Here is a 20,817-nt window from a genome sequence, read left to right on the forward strand (position 1 = left end):
GGTCATAATGTATAAGTGTTTTTTTCATTACAGAGGGCAGTTAACCTCCAGCAGCTGAGAAGTAAGTCCTCTAAAGTGTGTTTACTATTTAATGTAAACAGCAGGAAGGAAGGAAGGAAGGAAGGAAGGAAGGAAGGAAGGAAGGAAGGAAGGAAGGAAGGAAGGAAGGAAGGAAGGCACTTAAGTGAGAGGATTCTGAGGCCGTTTGTTACCTTTTCGCTCTTGGATGCTGCACGTTTCCTCTTGTTCGAGTCGTGCTCCTTCTTCTCCTCTCCGAGCAGACGCAGCGGCAGGCCGAGGGACTCTGGGAGGACGTCTGGCTTCCCAGTGTCCTCTGGGAGCAGAGAGAGGTGGACCAGCTCCTCCTTTGTGTCAATGCTGAGGACAAGAATAGAAAAAGAGCCCTGAATGAAAAACGATGACAGCAGTGATTCTATAATTAACCGATACCTGAAGCTGCAAGGGGATAGACAAGGAAAGACACCCGATCAGCGCTACTGTCTTCCTGTTTGTCCAAACCACTGTCTAGCGTCAAGTATGATGACTTATTCCTTTCTCTATTTATATCCAATGACAGAATGGAAATCTATGGAAATGCAGATTGCACTTGTGTAACTTTTTTAAAGACAATTCTAAACTGTGCAAATAGCCCTTTTAAAAAGGGCTAATTGGCCTATTCTCTATGTATTTTTCTCCAAACTATTTATGAATCAGTATCTTTTTACAAAAAGGTGTATTCTGGATTAATGTCAATATAATATGTTTGAATATGTTTGAATATGTTTTTCTAGCTTTTTCCCTGAAAAGATATATTTTGTCTGAAATGTTATATAATCTAGCCAGAAAACTGTGTGTGTTTGTCGCTGTTTGTTCCCGTGCGAGTGGTGTGACATGAACCATAGTGTGGCACATAGGTTTGACCGGCACAGGGTCGCCTAACTGACACTGAACGATGGAGAGTCCAAAAGCAAAACATTGCCCAGTTCCTGAAATCACATCTTTAGAAAATCTGCTCCTTCCTACCTGACGATCTTGGTGGTGAGCAGGCTGTTGGGGGTCAGGTGATCAGAGAGGACCTTGTGGTGGTTGACAAAGTATTTGGTGGACTGTTGAAGTTGTGCTCTTCCTGTGATGCTCGCTGACAACCTGGATGACAAACATGTAGAAGAAGATGATGATAAATGCTGAAACAACTATTGAAACGACATTTCCCAGAGACATTTGGATAATGTTGTTCCTTTTACGAGTCACCACACAATCTGTAAAAAACGTCCGTCTAGTCCAGTGTTTCTCAAACTTTTTCATACCAAGACTCGCGGACCACCTAACTCCACAAATATCCCAAAACACATCGTTTTTCTAGAACAGATTATAAATCGCCTGAAAATGGTACAAACAAGTGGCAACATGTTTGACGAAGGTGTTGCCCTGGGCTTTGTCATGCAATATAAAATGAAACTTAAGCTTGTTCCATTCAGGAGATATTCCTGCGAGAGTGCGGAAAACTTAAATTTATTTATTTATTTCAAATGTGAAATGTTACCAATATACTCACGGACCACTAGGGGGCCCTCACGGACCACACTTTGAGAAGCACTGGTCTAGTCTGATGCAGAACAGGCTCAGTGCTGCATGAATTCCCCATTTACCTGATGAAGACCCCCTGCTCTCCCACAGACTTGACGTAGCCTCTGATGATCTGGCCTGCAGTCAGTTTGTCTAAAGATAAAACCTCCGGGTCCTTCGCCGGCTTGGTCTGCTTCTGTTTGAGTCTGGAAGAGCAGAGTTACAGTTAAATGCTGTGATACGATGCAACTTATTACAGACACTCCAACCAAACGTGCGCATACCTCGATGGACGTAAAGACAACTGCCAATTTCCATTTTCTTCCCCGAGAAGGAAACATCTGAGGCAAAAAGAGATTACAATGAAAGATAAATAAAGATACATTTGGGATGCTGGTAGTATATATATATATATATATTGCCTTACATGTATTACTATAAGGCAGTAAGGATTCTAATAGTTAAATTAAACTTAACGTTGTTTCCTTTAGGGTTACACAGACACATGAAGAAAATATTATATATATTGCATGTAAAACAATGTTTACATGCAATATACCACAAAGGCACCAACAATAAAAAGATAAATCGGGAGGAAAACTAAACCCAGCAATTAACAAAGCTGCAAAAAACAGAACAAGACTTAGAAGTGCATAGGGAGTGATTCACATAAAAAACCTGCTGATAGAAATCTACATGTCAGATTGATTTGGTTTTGCGCCAATACAATACCATATATACAATTTTACCGTGTCTATGTAAAAGGCTTATAAGATTTAGAAAAAATATCAAATTGCTATTTTATAGACTGATATTGTCAATTTGGACACGATGAGAATGAATGAGAATTACTGACAATATCATTAAAACATATATTAAAATGATAAGTATGATTTTTCCGGACTTCTGGAGTGAGGACGCAATATTATTTGATGAAAAAACAAATGTTCATTAACATTGTTGTTCTATAATTAATGTATTTATCACTAGTGTTTCATATATTTTCTATGCATGTTAAACATTTTTTGGAACAAATATTCAACGGGCTCTTCCTCGGCTGCCTCCACTGACCTGAGCAGCTGGTCCTTGCTGAACCCGTCCAGAGGGTTCTGCCTGTAGGCGTCGGCCAGGTCGGTGACAGCCACGGCCCCCTTGCCGCCGAACGGCAGCTTGACCAGGAGGCCGACGGTCGGCTGGATCTTGGTCACCATCCCCAGAGCAACACTGTGTTTCTCCAGCTTGTGGACACCTGGAATGGTAAATGGAAAGCAATTAGAAGCGCTTTTCCAGTCTGTGTTCACATACAATTCAACATTCATACGCAGTCAAACTGAGGCAGAGGCTGCTGGACAAGGTGAACTAACTTTCATACGCTGTTGCATCCGGAGTCATTTGGGGTTAAGCATGTGGCCCAAGGATACTTTGACATGGACGACCGCTGTATCTCCAGAGCCACAGAAACAAATGAATTGTCTTCTCTTGATTTGAATAAACATCCGAGAGATTCAGATGACTAATCTACAGATCATAGGGTCAGCACTTTGAGCCCCAGCCCCTGCATTCAGCTTGTTGAAGAGTCCTTGGTCAAAATACCTCAACCCCAAGTGGCTCCCGCAGGCATATTAAAGTGTATGCAAGTCAGGTAAGTAAATAGCATGTGATTTAATGCAATAGGAACATAATGATAATGAGCTTCTCCTACCCGTGAGTGACAGCATTAAGCGTTGAGGTTTGGAGCTCACTTCCACCACTTTGGCGTTCACAGCTTGACCCAGCTTGTAGAGTTTTTCTGGGTGGCTGGTGCCCTGAAAATTAGTTTAAACAAATCACAGCAGTTACAAATGATGTTTCTCATTTTCTCCAAAGCTTTTATAATACTAGTAAACATAAATCGGACATGGACCAATTGATAGGAAAAACGTACTGTTGGATTGGTGATCATGGCCAGCAGTTCAACTGTCCCGGTAACAGAAGGATCAGTGGTGACCTCCAGAGTCTTCCTCTCTGGAACAAACTGGGGACAAAAACATGAACACACCGTAGATCAGGAGAGCAGTGGTTTCTCTTTTCAAATCATTAATGATTAATGAAGAGCAGCAAGAAAGAAAGAAAAGAAAGACGTTATGATTTTCCAGACTTACCTTTGAAACAAAGCATTGAATTTTTTCCCCGACCTTATAGCCGTTTAGTTTTTCTTTTGTTGGAACTGCTTTGAAATCTGCGCTCTCATCCAGTTTGCTGTAAAAAAGAAAAAACACAAATAAGAAACTGACGAATCAAAAAAAAAAAAGATAAAGAATACAAACGCTGACCCATCCAAACACCACAGGGTTCTGTTTCTGTAATGAGCATTTTATGATCTGTATAATATTTGATTAAAACAGAAGGAAACAGATATACACATCAAAATGGCTGGTTTTAAACTGTTCATTTACTACTTTGGGAATAAATGATATTCAGGTAATGGTGCAGTATAATTACCTGGGTATGAGAGTGAGCTCAGGGATGGTGTATGTAAACTTGGGATGGGAGAAGGGCAAGAATCTGAAGAAACAGAAAAGGTGAGATTCATTTCAAGTTCAATGCAGTTTAAATAACACATCATGGTCATGGCGTTCTTCTTATCACTTTTTTACTGTGTAGCTGTAGAAAGGTCCAGGCCTACTACAACTATAAATGGAATTCTACTGACTAAATAAAATCATTTTGTTTGCTACAGACTGTCACGTAAAAAGAATAGAATAAACACATAACTTTTTATTTTTCAATGTAATGTAAATAGCAATTCAAAAAGTTATCCTTCCCTTTGATTCTGTGAATATTACTATTGCAATATCAGTCAAAATAATGTCAATTCAAGTGTTTATAAATGTTTAATTGTGAAGCCCTAATAAAAAGGCAAATACTAACAACGAGAACATTTAGGAAAATCATTGCTTAACTGTCATGCAGCCTTTAAAACTCGGAAAAGACACTTATTTAATATTAGAATATCAGAAGAGAAAGACGATATAAAGGATCATATCACAACATTGATATAGTATCTATATACTCCACAGCCCGGTTTCATAATAAATGTATGTAAAGTGAACCCTTCGGCAGTGTGTACCTCTGACTGGAGGCTTCCCGTCCGCCGATGACCCTGGCGGTGACCTCGCTGCCGACTTTAACGGAGGATGTGGGGAAGGACCCCTCAAGCACATCTGCGACCTCCCCCACCTCGGACACGTGCACGCTGCCCGTGCTCCCGTCCTCCAATGTGACCATGATGGAGGTGGGCTTCACCTTCTTCACTTTGCCCCGCACGATGTCCCCGAAGCGATGGCCCTTGGTGCTCGTCAGGTTTTCTGAGACGGTGCGCTGTCGGTTGGGTGCGCTGCGCGCCCAGGACACCAGGGGGAGACCCTGCAGCGCCTCACAGCTGGCTTCTATCACCTCAGCTGCCAGACACATGCCCGCCTTCAGCCTCTCCGAGTCAGTCAGGAAGGTCTCATTCAGGTGCCTGCTGGTCTGGATCACCGTCAGCTGGGCCGTGTCCTCCAGGGAGATGACGGCGAAGTCTTTGTCCACGTGCTGCACCATCACCGTGTACTTTGTTCCTTCAGTTAACTATGGAAACACGCATCAAAACACACAAAAAGTCAATAACTACAGGAAATGGTTATGTTCTAACATCTACAAAGACCATAGACAAAGATTGATCAGGCTGCTCCAAAGAAAGCAGTGTTGGGAAATGTGGATTTAATCAAAAGGTCCAAAGTGAAGTCATGTGTTAGTTTCATTTTAATACAAATAAATAATAATTACTAAGCTGGAGGTAAAAACTGAAAAAAAAAAAGAGATTTAAGTTGTACATTTACAGAAAAAAAACTAATTTATAAGTGAAACATTTGAACATTCTTTGAGATGATAAAAATGATAAATTATAATAATTTTCTTTAGATACAAGTCACAAATTCATCTGTTTCCAGCAAATGTATGACTTGCATGATCCCAGTAATCTAAGTTCTGTTTTTTTTATATTAAAATGTAACACTTTATCTTAAATTGTCAGTTTTTTTAATCAAATAATAATACCCAACTAATATGCTATAGTTCTAAAACAACAAAAGTAATACTCACAGATTTCTTCTTTGCCAGCAGCTTGGGGAGGACGGACACATGGACCTGTCCGGACAGGATGTCAACATGGAGGACCACCGCAGTGGCTTTCTGTCCTGGGCTCAGATTAGCACCTGAAATTTGATATTGTTACATTGACAGATTTTTGACAAAATAAATAAATCAACAATCTTCTAAAAGTATCAATGCTATATGTGAATTAGTTTAACTCATAGGGAGTCAGGGCCACAAGCTCTGAACAAATACCTCACGCCACGTCAGCAGGACAAGACCAATGAAAAATGCTTTTGAATTATGGGTGTTTTTTTGTATTGAACCCACACCAGATAGCCTTGTCTGTATTAATGCTGTCCATTTAGGTTTTCATGTGCCTCTTGCAAGCCCTCCAACTTCGTGAAAGTGGCTTATTTTAAGACAATGATCATGTATTTCCTGTCATCTCTTGCTCTCTGTATAAACGGTGTAAAGTCGCCCTAAAATACTTTAATTAAATAAGAATAAAAATGTAGGTTCAATAATGCAGTGGCGTCTTTTACCACACCATTGAGTTTGATGCAATCCTAACTTAAAAAAACCTAATACCAGTCTTTTTCTATTCTGCATGTCAGGACATTTAAAGAACGATATGTGATGCCAAAGAATCGTGACAGAGGAGTTAAATATTCAAACATTTCAAATTGTTCCTGGTGAAACGCATACCCATGACATGGTGCTTGGTGGCCAGTATGGCGGCATGGGTCAAATCATCAGACTTAAATGTGGCGCCGCTTTCCTTGCAGCTAGTATCTACAGTCAGCTTCAGCTTCTCCCCCACAGCCAGAGCAGACAGCTGCTGGTGGAGATCACTGTTCTCTGAGAGGGAAACGGAGACGACAAGCGGTTAGACGCAGGAGACAAACTTTCAATTAAAAATTAAAAGCGGGATGAATTCTTACCTCTGCTAGCCAACATTGCAGACACAGCTTTTCTCTCCTGCACGCCGTTGAAGAGTCTGGTCTCGACATCGCCGTCCGGAGAGATGACCTCTGACATCTTCAGCGTAACCAGGAAGCGCCGTTTCTCCTCATCCAGGTTGGTCACTTTGGCGAGGACCGTCTGGCCCAGCTGGAAGGCAGACGCCGTGTCGCTGAGGAACTTGGTGGTCATGGCCTGAAAGAAAAAATAAATAAAAGGATTTCAGTGGGGAAATATGACGAAATAACTGATTGGCCTAGGGAAAGGCGTATAGAACTGAATTCTCGATCCGAGATTCATGGGTTACTTTACATTAAATAACTTTGATATTCCCCAGAACTTAAGTGGTAAATCTACAAGATAATGTTTGAGAGAATAAAGTCAATAATTTGCAAGAAAAAAATGCTATTCTCTGAGATTAAATGTAATATCCCATTTGTTCTCATTGCTTGATCTGATTGCAAAGTATAATCAGAGTATAATCCATCGCAGGAATAATAAGTGGCAAAGCAAAGACGTTTATCTAACCATTGCAAATAAAAAAATGTAATTAACTTCTTATCAAGCTCCACATTTGTGGAATCAGCTTCCAGTTTGTGTTCGGGCGGCAGACACCCTATCCGTTTTTAAGAGTGCGCTTAAGACCTTCCTTTTTGATAAAGCTTATAGTTAGGGCTGATTAGATTCAGCCCCTAGTTTTGCTGATATAGGCTTAGTTTGTCGGGGGACATCTTACTTCTTCCTTCTCTCTGTCTATACCTGTGTCCTCTCATGTTCCCATTAACCCAGCTTCCCCAAATGTCTTTCTTTTTGGTGTCTATATACGCTGGGATCCGGAGTCATGGATGATCCTGCTGTCCTGTGTCCTGGATCGCGAGTCGTGGCTGTGGTCCTGGATCATCGGTCCTGGATGGATATCCTCGTGGATTCATCTTCCTATTATACACACATGCATTTCCAAACATTTGGACTACCTATGTTGCAAATGTATTATCTTTTCAATTTACACACGGCATCTATTGCACGTCTGTCCGTCCTGGGAGAGGGATCCCTCCTCTGTTGCTCTCCCTGAGGTTTCTCCCATTTTTCCCTTTAAACTGGGTTTTCTCCGGAAGTTTTTCCTTGTACGATGTGAGGGTCTAAGGACAGAGGGTGTCGTATTGTCATACTGATATTCTGTACAAACTGTGAAGACCACTGAGACAGATGTAACATTTGTGATATTGGGCTATATAAATAAACATTGATTGATTGAACTGATGAAAAAAAACATACATTTATCCAATTTCTGATTTTTCACACAAATTACTTTATTACCTAGGAATATTCTGTATTTTTCTTGTAATGTTCGACCTTTATTCTCGCAAATGTACTTCTTTAAACCTGCACATTTGAGATTTTTCTGTGAATATTACACCCTCTTACTGTTTTTTTGTGATCTCTCTCTCTCTCTTTTTTTTTTTAAAAACCTACTCTGGGCTTAACATGAGGTAGTTCGAAAGACAGTAAAATCACTTTTATGTAGAGATTGTTCAAGCTAGAAACCCTTTACTCACCGACTTGGGTGCGAGCCCAAAGAGGCCGTAAGGGAACTCCACGAAGACGCCGTACGACATGATGTTCTTGATCCAACCGACCAGTTGCATTCCTACTGTGATCTCAGAGAAGTCCTTAGCCACCACGCCTTCCTCCAGAGACCATCGCACTGTTGGCTTCTTGCTGACGATCTTTAAAGAGGAGCAGCTCAGGAAAACTGGGAAAATGTTCCTTTCTTACCAAAGGGTAGCAACACATTGCACACTGTACAGAACCAATCACACAAACTCTACTTTGTGATGTTTTGACAGAAAGGATACAACATGCTGTTTGGTCTTGCTGGAGCATACGATGTTTGAGATGTTGTCTCCCTCCTGCAGGCTCTCCCACAGCAGAGTGCAGTTGGACATGTGATCGGAAAGGTGCATTGTGGGTAGCATGGCACGGTTTTCGTCAGGGAGGATGGCGACCTCCAGACCGTTGACTGACTTTTTCAGCACCTTGGCCTCCAGTTTCTACATCATACAAATACACAGGTTGAGGGCAACATTTGATAAAATAAGATTTTAAAAACCCAGAGAGACAAGGTCTTGGACTCACCGTCCCCACCTCACAGTCAAACTGGGGCTGGGGGGCTTCCTCTGTGTCTCCCTCCACTGCCGCCTTAAAGGACAGCGCCATCTTCTCCTTAGCGGGGTCACAATTGAGAACTTTAGCCTTTAACACCTGGGAAATCAATGGGAAACAAAAAAAGGAAATGAGTAATTGACAGCCAAAGGTTGGTTAACACTTATAGATGCATTGATTTTTTAAGTCTGACCTACAGATTCCAAATTTCTTATTTTTTCTAAGAACTATAACTGCCAGCTCACATTTTTCTCATTTAAATTGGAAATGTAACGGTATGTTCAAACATTGACTATACATTTATTTTATTTTATTAAAATCTCCAAAACTGTATTTAGTTAGACATTTTTCTAAACTAAACTCTCCTAATTAGATGTTTCAACTTACTTGACAAATAAAATCAAACTGAAAAAAACGTGCAGTATATACCACTCTGGCATTTATACACCCAATATCATTTATATCAAATATTTATCCGTGAGCCTGGGCAAAAATAATGAAGATTTAAGGATTCCATCTGGTGGTGAAAAAGAAAATCTATACTAAATCAAACGCTAAAATAAAAATTGTTTGACGGGCTCTAAATTCGTATTCACTTCCTGTTTGTGTGGCTGTGACGTTATGGTCTGTTCCGCTATGTGCTTGACAAAAAGCCCTCATATACCAAATGCAACCGGCAAAAGAAGAGGATAATTCATAATGGTTCCAACATCCTGAACAAAAGACATGGAGAAAAGTTGGCGGATAATTTTGACCGAGATAATCCTCCTCACCTGCCCCACGTAGAAGACCTCCTGCGGGTTGACGATGGGCTCGGAGCTGAGCTCGCTGGTCGGCACCAGGCCCTTCACGTTGTTGTAGAAACGCATGATGCAGCCAAAGTCTTTGATGCAGACGATGTAGCCGTGGGAGACGCGGCCGGGACGTGCATCGCTGAAGCTGAGGAACAGCGGCAGGGGGCTGTCCACCAGGGCCTTCTTCCTGGTCAGGCACAGCTTCTTATTCTCTGCGTCCACGGAGAGCACCTGGAGGAACATCAACACACAAACACAGAGGAATAAAACAAATATTCAAAATGACAGGTGAATCTGCAGGTTAGAGAATTTCTCTTTTGGATTCTTCACTGACCCGACATTTGATCTTCATGCCCTCTATGTACTTCTTCTCTGGGTTCTTCAGCAGGATGTCGGACAGGTGTGTGCGGGGCACCAGGCCTTTGATGTGGTCAGACACATTCACCATCATGCCGTGTGGCAGCAGGACTGACACCGTGCCCTGAGAGGGGGAGACGGGGGACAAAGTGAGAGACAATAAACACAGCGAGTCCAGAATGAGTTATGAATAAATTGTTCATAAGTGAAAATATATTTTTCAAAAATATATTGTTACCAAGCATAAACTTCCTCACAAATTGATTTAAAAATGTTCCAGATAACTACACCAGGTACAAAATACAAATAATTTCTGCCTCAAGAATTTGATAGAAAAATAGTATGTATTTAAGAAATGTGACTATATAAAAACAAATTGTCTTATTGAAAAGACGGGTATGGAATCCATTTCTGCCAGTAAAATTAAATTAAATAAATAAATGACTTCGTATTGCACAATAATGAGAAACCTATCTATAGAAACTGGGTTATTATAACGACTTATAGGATCTTTTTTTTCAACACCTGGCTAAGTTGCTATTTTTAACTGGAGAAAATGGGTTGTCAGGTTCTTTGAAAAAATATCCAGGGAATAATTATTTCCTCTCTTGTCTACGCAACCTCAGAGTAATGACAGCACTACAGAAAGCTGCTGGTCACCACGATAGGCAAATAAACTCATTTCTCAAAATGTTAAACAATTACTAATACTACTTCATTATCTTAAATTACAAGTCATTTAATTTGAGCAGGTCTCCCTTGAAAAAGAGATCAATGATCTCAATGGGATTTATCTGTATAAATAAAGGTTTGAAATTCCACATTCTGATTGGATTGGATTACTTTATGGTGCAAAGAGAAATAGTTTTATGCACAAATGTCAAAAGATGTGGTCCTTTCCTAATACCTAAAAACCCACAGATTTGACTAAATTCATTAGTGGCATTAGGCATCCTCTCAGTGCACACAAATATAGGATTTATAATCTATCATACCAAAACTAGCTATAATAGATTATACATCATATTGCATGATTTTATCAGCCCTGTCCTGCAGGAATCTTTAAAAAACTAGTGTTTTAATGTTTTCTCACCTCTACAACCTGCCCGGCCTGAAGATCATGATATCTGAAGAAACGCTTTGAAATCACACTCCTGAAAACAGAACAGAAAAAGGTTAGTCAACATATCAAATAAGAGTTGGGAAGTCGTTGCCAACTACACAATATCACTCAAATGAGGTAACACTTACTTTCGCAGACTAGCAAAGTGAATTTGGTCCATGGGGCTGAAGTCCATGATCCTGCAGATGTGCTCAGTCCTAGCCAGCAGTCGGTTTTCATTGGACAGCTCGCTAGACTCCTTAACATGGTTTTTCTGTGATGAAGGATACATTTAAAGGAGACTTATAATGCTTATTTTCTGATTCATACATGTATTTTAAGTTTCTTATAATCATGTTTATATACTTTACTCTTCAAAAAACACATTAGTTTTGACATACTGTCTGTCGGAATGTACATGTATTCACCATCTGTCTCAAACGCTCGGTTTTAGTGCCCGTCTCTTTAAGACCTGAAGATGCTTAGACTGCTCTGATTGGTCAGTGATACCGGGTCTTTTAAATCAAGTATCGATGCACCATCAGCAGACAGTGTAGCTGCACTTTCTACATGTATAACATCATAGTTGGGACATCACAACTATACCTAGTTCCTAACGGTATGTTTAAAGACAGTTTTTAAATATGTGCCGTTTTCATTTACTTGTGGACCAAGCAATGTGTTACTTTCACAGTATTTATGTTCCACTTAACCATTAGAATAACAATAATACATAAAATCTCACTATTTATATTATGGGACCCTTAAGTTATTAACCCAATGCTGAGTCAGATTTTTTTTTTTACAAAGAGTATTTATTCTACTTAAGACTAAAATGTGCTTAAAATATTTAAAAAGCATCCCCCTGACTCACATGTACGAAGGCCATCGTGTTGTCAGGCAGTTCCAACAAGGCTCCAGACATGTGGTGCATGGCGGTCATCTTGCAGTCCTTCACCACCTCTCCGATGCGGTCTCCTCCAGCAGGAGAGACGTCGATTGAGGACCCGGGCTGAGTGAGGAAGGTGCGCAGGCTCAGGCCCACCAGACGGGTGGAGGGATCCACATACAGCACACAGGCTCGCATCTGGTGGATTAATGCAAAACAGGCGGCCATGTTTATACTTGAATATAAGCAGATGTAAAACCATTAATAAGTCAAACGTTTATTATTTATATCTATAATGTAAAAGCCAACAGGATCCATGTTCAATGTCAGTGTTACCTGGGCGCCCTCGGTGTAGCTGTCTGTCTGTTCTGGCTCCATGTGGAGAAAGTCCACCTGGCCAGTGAAGGAGGACAGGAAGTCCAGGAGCAGACCATGTTTGGTCACCTGCGATACAAACAAAAATACTTTATACAAATGAAGCAATGCTACTTCTGAAGATGTGAAATTGACTGTAAGAGCATATCAGTCACAGAAAAATGTAACCGTTTTCCTCGGAGAGAAGATGTACTCATTACCAAAATAAAAGCTTTCTCTACCTTTTTGATGGTGGCTTTGACCAGAAGTCCAGGCAGCAGGTTAGTGAGGTTCCAGCCTTGTTCGGATTCAGCACAGGCCTGGGTGGGGGTGCTCAAAGAAAGGCGGATGATGCGCCCATCGTTCTTTACTTCGTCCACTCCACAAGTGACGTTCTGACCCACTTTCAGCTCTGGAGAGACAAGAACAAACGCTTTAGACATTAATCCATGACTTTATGCTAAACAATTGGGAAACAACTGCACTACTGCTACTCTGCAACTAGGGGTGTAACGGTTCACAAAAATGTCGGTTCGGTACGTACCTCGGTTTTTAGGTCACGGTTAGGTTCGGTACGTTTTCGGTACAGCAGAAAAAATTATCACAAAACATAACATATTTTTTTTAATTATTATTAAACTGTGAATAATGTATTCACTCAAATAAATACAAAATATAATAAAATAAACATTAAGGTGCAGCATTTCGATGAACTGAAATAATCTGTATTTGAACTTTACTGTACAAGTACTCACAAAACATAAACTATTAGTTTTGGGTTTTTAATTATTATTAAACTATGAATATTCAGTCAAATAAATATAAAATATAATAAAATAAACATTAAGGTGCAGCTTTTCGATGAACTGAAATAATCTGTATTTGAACTGTACTGTACTAGCACCTAAGCAGCCAGTTTGACGTTATGACTTGCTTGTCATTGTATTTTCATGTTTTTTTAAAGAAAAATGTACTTGTCCACATTGCTTGCCGAAAGGGCAGATCAGCTGGCACTAGCAATGTCTCCTGCTGTGGAGAACACACCCTCTCGCTAGGGACAGAGGTAGCAGATACAGCCAGGTAGCGCTTTGCTAACATGGCAACATAAGGATATTTGCCGTTTGTAATAGCTTTGGCTCGGTCTGAAGTTTTTGCGAGTGGTGGAGGCTTAAATGCTAGTGGGAGTTGGGTTTGCACTTCAGTCTTTTGGTACCGGTGATATTCACGTTCGGGTGATGCCTTTTCAAATGAGTGTGCACGTTTGATGTATTTCCAGCCGCGTAACCAATGTTAGTTGAACAATGCAGACAAACAACTTTGGTTCGGTCCACCGGTCTTTGTTCGTCATCCTTGTACGTAACTGCGAAACCAAAATGTTCCCAAACCGGAGACTTCAATGATGCTGGAGGATTTTCGAGCTCAACTTTATCTGCGTTCGCCATTTAGACAGTTCCTCAAATTACTGACTACATTTGAACGCATCCCTCTGACCAGCTCGTCCAATGAAATGACTTGCTCGCTCTATGACGCGTTGATCACAATGGGTGCAAATTACTCTGAATGCTGCGACGCAGCACCTGAGATTACTTCCAAGAAGTTGTTCACGTTCTCCATTTGTTACGTTTAACGTTATATGCGTTCGGTACACACGTGTACTGAACCGAAGGGCCCGTACCGAATAATTTCGGTACGGGTACGTGTACCGTTACACCCCTATCTGCAACAGAACATGTGGAATCCACTAAGATTGTCATACCTTCTGGGTGTTTTTCCTTTACTGCTTCCCTGGGCAGGAAGGCTTTGGTTCCACTGAGGCCAATGTCAACTATGTAGCCATGATCCTCCACACTGTCCACACATCCACTCAAAACCTGAGTTGTCACAAAATATATGTAAAATATATTGTTAAATAAAACTAAAAAGGTAGCTGATTTTTGGTAACCACATTTTAAACTAAAGATCATTATGACTGACCATGCCAGCTTTCAGAGAGTTTGAGGTGAGAGCCTTGTTGACCAGCTTTGGATTGATTGACAGCTGGATGCTGAGAGCGCCTCCTTTGGCTAGATCCAACTTGGCAATCACACACCTGAACAGCATGCCCGGGGAGAAGATGTCTTGCAGAGAGCAGATCTCCTGTGAAGGGAGAATACAATCTCTTGTTACAGATTCAAAGATTCAAAACCAATGATGTCGTTTGCACAATAGCTACAGCGTGGTTGTTGGAAATGAAAATCTTATATCCAAGGCTTGTATCCTAAGAAATTAGTAAACTATTGACATAGAAATTGCAAATAAAGAACCCTTAGACTTAAGTTAGTTGCTATATTATTCTAGACTCCGCATATCCAATAAAGCCAGAACTCACATATATCATCCCAGTTAAAAATTCTAAGAACAATTTAAATATATATGCCGTTAATAGCTGTGCAATATATACCTGGCTGCTCTATCTTCAGAACTGTCACAGGATGTGTATTTTGTAAATTGTGTGTACTAAAAAAAAAAAAAAAGTTTAGCTTTAATATTTGCTTCTTGGTTATTATTAAACATTTAGCAAAAGTGCACCACATTCAGACGGAGAAATGCACCGGGTTCGACTGTCTTTCTACCACGAGGAACGTTTCCACGTCAGGTGTTGTGTATGCTAGCAGCAACACACGGAGTTAACTACATTATACAAACATGGCTTAATGATTAGAGGTAACTGAGTTATTTATTTTGTTAAAGTTTCAGCTATTCTGTTTACAGTTCTGTCATCAGATTATTTAAGACGATTTGTTAAAACATTGTTGTTTCTTTTGATATGAAATATTATTTATTTAATTTAAATAAAAAGCAATGTTTTGTTCAAAATGTGTTAATTTAATAATATATGTATTTTTGAATCAAGTATTCATCTTTATTGTCTTCATTGTTAGTTTCCACATGCCTAAAACAACCTCAAGCTAAATCTAAAAGTTGATGGCTAAATAAGGAAGGAGAAATTGTGCAAGGCATACAGTAATAGTCCGAATAGTCAATTAATCGTTTCATTAATCGATAATCAAATTAGTCGTTTGTTGCAGCCCTATTCAAAATACCAAACAGATCACCCATTGTAGCCGTGCCTCATATTGCTCAAACCCCTCTTTTGTAGCCCTGTTAGAGAAACTCAGATTTTGGGTCCTTAGCTTGAAAAAAAAGAAAGAAGAGGAGGCGGAGCTAATGCCTGATCAGAATTCTACCGGAGATAAAGTTAAATTCTGCTGTGATAAAACGCCATCCTGTTTAAACCACGTCAAGGATTATTTCTGAAATAGTATGGAGCTCAAATGCCTTTTCTCTTGCAGGTTTATCACAAGGTGAGTTCTTTTTTTATTTCCTGCTTTTTAAAACACTCTCTAGGACAGGTTAGCTCTGAGTGTTAGCGAGGCTTGCTAATGTAAACAAAAACGAGATTACGTCCAAAACACGTCAGGCATTGTTTCTGAGAGCAACTTTCTGTGGGTCCGCCGCCAATTTGACGTCAGTTTGGATGGAATCTGTATCCACTCGTTGTACACCCGTTTTTAGAAGATTTTGGTACGGAGGAAAAGAGAGAGGGTTTTATTTTCTGACGCTGCGTGAGTTCCCCGACGCACCGGGGACACATATTTATGTATAAAAAGTAGGGCTGTCAAACGATTACAATTTTTTAATCAGATTAATCACAGCTTAAAAATTAATTAATCATGATTAATCACCATTCGAACTATGTACAAAATATGCCATTTATTTATGTATATTGTTGTGGGAATGGAAAGATAAATGAAAGAAGGCGGATATATCCATTTAACATACAGTATCTATGTTTATTATAACATTTTTATGCGTGTCAAAATGAAAGACAACCCACACACCTATCAATCATCAAACCGTGGGGTCTTAATTCATTACGTGTTGATTTCTATCAACGGGGGAGTACTTCAGGAAAGTCGACAGGGGGGGGGGGGGGGGGGGGGGGGCGGCGGCTAGTGGAGTACTTCTGACCACAGAGTGTGAACGTTGTGATCAGCTGTTTTAGCGCAGTTCTCCAGTGAAGGGGGGGGGGGGTGGTCTGCACAGTTCCGTTGCACAGACCGACGTTAACAGCAGCCCTGTCTGTGCACACGGAGACCGACTCTGTCGTCCGGTGATCTAACCGCCTTCTGGAAAAGCTTCACAAGTACGCTTTGTGACACAAGTGACGGTACGCATTTCAGATTACGCACATAACCTGCGTACCAGTTATGTGCACCCCTGTACTACAGCAAAGGTATTCTCCGTCCGGACTTCCTGCAACAACACCACGCCGTTATCAAAGATGTTCTATTGAGAAGACGATCACTCCGTGACAAAAGTTTTCAAAACCGTGGCTACTGAAATCAATCTTACTAACTGCTGTCTGTGCAATTTACTCCCCGTGAGTTGGCAGACTTTATTTTGCTTACTTTAACATCATTTTTCATGGTGGGGCTAAGCCATTTCTTGGTATGGGTGTAGCCTACCCCAGCCATACCCTGGCGCTGCCACTAGTGGCACGTATGGGGCGGGCCATTCTGAACATGCGTTAAATGCGTTAAATATTTTAACGCAATTAATTCAAAAAATGTATTACCGCCGTTAACGCGATAATTTTGACAGCACTAATAAAAAGACATCACAAAGTGCATTTTGCATGAGGTCCCCTTTAAGCTTTCTTTAGCTCTTTTCTTGCTGTAAAAAAATGCATATGTCCCCTCTGTGGGACAAATAAAGGTATTCTGATTTTGAAATGTGGACGGAATTGTTTAGAATTGATGATATATCCCACAGTGACATTTCTAATCCCCACCCTGCAGGCTTACCTCTGTATCAGCTGACTCCAGTTGCTCACTGAGCAGCTTGGTGTACGAGTCACAGACGTTCTTGATGCTGAGGAAGCCTTGCATGCCACAGGGCAGACTGACCTTCACCTCGAAGTCAGTCACCTCCTTCACACAGCCCAGCATCAGGATGCCCTCCTTCAGATTCTAGGAAATGAGGAATAATACACATAAGATCAAGAAAAGCAAACATAACATTTAATCAGATGTGCCGAATAAACTATATCATTTGGAGAAAATGAGCCTGCTAAGCACATTTAACAATTTATTCACAAATGCTGGTTCTTGACAAATGTTTTAATAATAATAACTTGGATTTATATATAGCGCCTCCAAGAAACCCAAGGATGCTTTTACCTTCATGTGCAGGATTTCCACACACTTGGATGCTGCGTTCAGTGTCAGGCCGTCTTCCTTGCCCGTCTTTGACTTCTTGAGCTTCTTGCCGTCATCTTTGCCCGCCCCCTTTCTTTTCTTGGTTTCTGCTGGTTCATTTGACTGCGACAGAAAAGAAAACAATCATTCACAAATGAGTTTTGTTAATATCATTAAGTCAGCAAGGATACCATTTTGATTTGATTCAATTCAGGGGCTTTTGATTGATACTAAAATATATCATGAGCACATAAAAGATAATTGGTCAAATAAATATGTTAACTCACAAAAGGCGACTAAGTATTTGACAATTGCATCCCTAGCCTTTTCCATATACAGTATTTAAATGAACAATACTGTATTTCATATAAATATTTGAAAATAGATCTCAATGTTAACTTGCCTTATTTCTCATCTTCAAACACCAGAGATGGGGACTCGAGTTGCACTTAAGTCGCACACACAGAGACTTGAGACTTGACTTGGACTCTTGACCAAAAGACTTCAGACTCGACTTGGACTCGTGTGTTGGGACTGGTGAACAATCATTGTGTTTTCTATTTTTGGCGTATTAAAGGTGGGGTAGGTACATTTGAGAGAAACCGGCTCGAGATCGCTAGAATTTGAAAATACACAACCGGAGAAAATCTGCTAGAGGCTGCTACTTCCTTATAGAGCCCGCCTCCTCCAACACACACGAACGCGCACATGACCAATGAGGGCACGAGATAAGTTTGTGCCCAGATGGAAGGCTGACAGGCAGGTAGGCCATCCAGTTATTTTAGGATGCTCATTACGCAGACGTGCGCGCCTCTGTTACTACCTCGTAGTAACACAATAGAGACCGGCGGCACACCTGCGGCTGTACCGCTTGTAATTAGGTTCAACTACAAACACTTCGAACAAAACGCCGGCGGCACCAACAAAAGGAGCGCACACTGCAAAGTCTGCAATATCAAAATCAAGGATGCTGGCGCAACAACGTCGGATTTCATCAGGCACTTGAAAACTCACCCGGAGAGGTCAGTCACATTAACGCATGGACAGTTAGCAAACATGTTTAGCTCAGCATCATCTGTGTAATGCTAACTTAGCTTGCTACTAGCTTTGTAACTGAATATTTGAAAAGATGAGTGAATGTTTTCTTGTCGCACTTGTTTGAGTTGAGTGGCGTTGACATCCAACTCTTGACATGACATAAAAAAGGTCGGTAACGTTAATCATTACGCTCCGCTGCCACCATCTACTGGCTAACGTTAAACGTAGAAAAATACATAGTTACATACATAAATACATCTGTGGGTTTATAGGCAGGTTACAGGTTTATTGTTGACCATGTAGCGTTAATGTTACAGGTTTATCAGGTTACCATGACACTGGCTTTGAGTGAGAGGATAGAGGAATATGTTTATTAATAGTAGACTTAAAAAGATGTCATTAGAGACCCAGTGTAATTAAACAATACGGTTGATACAAAGACGTATTTGACGTATTTCTGATTCTGAATTGTTTTGCTTATAAGTTGTTTGCATTTAGCTAAAGTGTGATGTTTTTCCTCATATTGCATTGCAATAGCCTGTTTAAAGTGATCATATAACAAACAACTAATCAGTACTTATACTGTATGCTAATAGATATAGGAGTGATAATAACACAGTAAATGCTTTGAATTGCTTAGATATAGCTGTGCAGTATTCTTAACAGACTGGATAGCAGCAGACAATAGAAGGCTTATTACAACCAGAAGAGACATGAGACTTTTATTTTTTTAGAGACTTGAGACTTGACTTGGACTCGTGACCAAAGACTTGAGACTTGACTTGCAAAAAAAGACTTGTGAACATCTCTGTCAAACACTATATGAAGGTGTGCGTGAACCCGAGTGAATAAGAGGGGTATGATAGCAGAACAGCTGATGCTTAGCTTGAATTAATAATAATCCTCTTTTTGGTGATAGCTACATACGCACAATCCTGAGTGATTTGGCTAGTCAAAGTAAAGTATGTTCACAGTTATATGGACACAAAGACAGAAAAGAGTAGGACTTCACCTGGAACAAGTTGTCGACCTCTGTCCTCTGCACAGCTATTTTACTCTCGATGGGCTTCTTTGCCGACCCTCCTCGAGGGAAGTCCTCCTCCACAGATGCCATGTTTGATGTTGTTTCAGATGTCTTAGAATATTAAACGCACTGTTGATAAACAAAATCCCAAGCAAATTAAACAAACAAGTTATGTTAAACCAAGTGACAAATAGATGTTATTAGAACTAGATTGTGCCTCTCACGCAGAGATGGGAGAAGTAATCAGATCTTGTACTTGAGTAAAAGTAGAAATACCAGAGTGTAGGAGTACTTAAAAAAAACGTTAGTACCAAAAGTAAAAGTACTTAGTAGGCTACGCAGATTGGTCCATTTCAGAATAATATACATTATATGTTTTATAATGATTGATCATTAAAGTGTTCTCAAAGCTGGTAAAGGTACAGCTAGTTTGAATGACTTTACTGCAGGGTAGCTTGTGAATTTACTCCAGGTGGAACTAAAGTCTGATTTAAGAGTTGATTATATTTCACACCATTAATCCAGATCTGTAAAGTAACTAAAGGCGTGGCATAAATGTAGTGGAGTAAAAGTACACCATTTAACTCTGAGTAGAAGTACAAAGTAGCATAAAATGGAAACACTCAAGTAAAGTACAAGATTCAAAATTGTACTTACATTCAGTAATTGAATAAATGCAATGAGTTACTTCCCACCTCTGCTTTCATGTAACTTAACCAGAAATCTTACATTTTAAAACTAGTTACTATTACATTGGAGTTACAAATACAGAAGAATGGTGCGAAAAATATAACCAACCGTACAAAGCTCAGTTCCAATTCTGCTGCATTTAAAGTTACCATTACAAATGCACGAGAAGAGCACATGAGCTAACGTATTAAAGCACTCAGACTGACCACAAAGAGAGTGTGGCAGCATAAAAAAAGCCTATACAGAATAGATAAACCTCGAATGGATTAAAACGTGTATCAAATGATTCTCTCAGAATTTATCATGAAATGTTTCCTTACATTAAATCTCCGGAAAAACTCACATGTTGTTCAGCAACACGCCATGATTCTAACCCGGAAGTACATCCAATATAGGCGTGTCAATGTTCCACCAATCACATATAAGAAAGAATGATTAGCACCACCTTAAGCCAATAGGTGGTTTAGTCACACACTTACGTTGAGTGACATTACTCTAGACCAATACTTACACACGTTGGGTTG

General features: G+C 40.2%; 1 protein-coding gene across 2 annotated transcripts in view; it reads right to left on the reverse strand.

Moving 5' to 3' along the window:
* The window catches only part of pdcd11 (programmed cell death 11), a 25,478-nt gene extending 4,753 nt beyond the window's left edge, over window positions 1-20,725 (reverse strand). Inside the window, exons 1-29 of one of the 2 annotated variants that reach the window (XM_034095256.1) lie at window positions 20,637-20,725; window positions 19,592-19,732; window positions 17,524-17,664; window positions 17,149-17,313; window positions 14,276-14,437; window positions 14,058-14,172; window positions 12,544-12,713; window positions 12,284-12,391; window positions 11,933-12,145; window positions 11,208-11,332; window positions 11,050-11,110; window positions 9,934-10,080; window positions 9,579-9,830; window positions 8,779-8,904; window positions 8,499-8,693; window positions 8,199-8,369; window positions 6,624-6,837; window positions 6,388-6,540; window positions 5,689-5,801; window positions 4,676-5,175; window positions 4,048-4,110; window positions 3,708-3,804; window positions 3,491-3,580; window positions 3,269-3,371; window positions 2,638-2,815; window positions 1,851-1,907; window positions 1,650-1,772; window positions 1,024-1,146; window positions 213-378 (exon numbers count right to left, since the gene is read on the reverse strand). In XM_034095256.1, the coding sequence (XP_033951147.1) occupies window positions 213-378; window positions 1,024-1,146; window positions 1,650-1,772; window positions 1,851-1,907; window positions 2,638-2,815; window positions 3,269-3,371; window positions 3,491-3,580; window positions 3,708-3,804; window positions 4,048-4,110; window positions 4,676-5,175; window positions 5,689-5,801; window positions 6,388-6,540; window positions 6,624-6,837; window positions 8,199-8,369; window positions 8,499-8,693; window positions 8,779-8,904; window positions 9,579-9,830; window positions 9,934-10,080; window positions 11,050-11,110; window positions 11,208-11,332; window positions 11,933-12,145; window positions 12,284-12,391; window positions 12,544-12,713; window positions 14,058-14,172; window positions 14,276-14,437; window positions 17,149-17,313; window positions 17,524-17,664; window positions 19,592-19,693 (4,233 nt within the window). In that variant the 5' untranslated portion in view covers window positions 19,694-19,732; window positions 20,637-20,725. Of the gene's footprint in view, window positions 1-212; window positions 379-1,023; window positions 1,147-1,649; window positions 1,773-1,850; window positions 1,908-2,637; window positions 2,816-3,268; window positions 3,372-3,490; window positions 3,581-3,707; window positions 3,805-4,047; window positions 4,111-4,675; window positions 5,176-5,688; window positions 5,802-6,387; window positions 6,541-6,623; window positions 6,838-8,198; window positions 8,370-8,498; window positions 8,694-8,778; window positions 8,905-9,578; window positions 9,831-9,933; window positions 10,081-11,049; window positions 11,111-11,207; window positions 11,333-11,932; window positions 12,146-12,283; window positions 12,392-12,543; window positions 12,714-14,057; window positions 14,173-14,275; window positions 14,438-17,148; window positions 17,314-17,523; window positions 17,665-19,591; window positions 19,733-20,613 lie in introns of both variants that reach the window. The other variant, XM_034095213.1, reaches the window with a different exon arrangement.
* Between the last annotated feature and the right edge of the window lie 92 nt (window positions 20,726-20,817).

Source organism: Pseudochaenichthys georgianus, chromosome 1 (genome assembly GCF_902827115.2).
Source record: "Pseudochaenichthys georgianus chromosome 1, fPseGeo1.2, whole genome shotgun sequence".
Lineage (NCBI taxonomy): Eukaryota > Metazoa > Chordata > Actinopteri > Perciformes > Channichthyidae > Pseudochaenichthys > Pseudochaenichthys georgianus.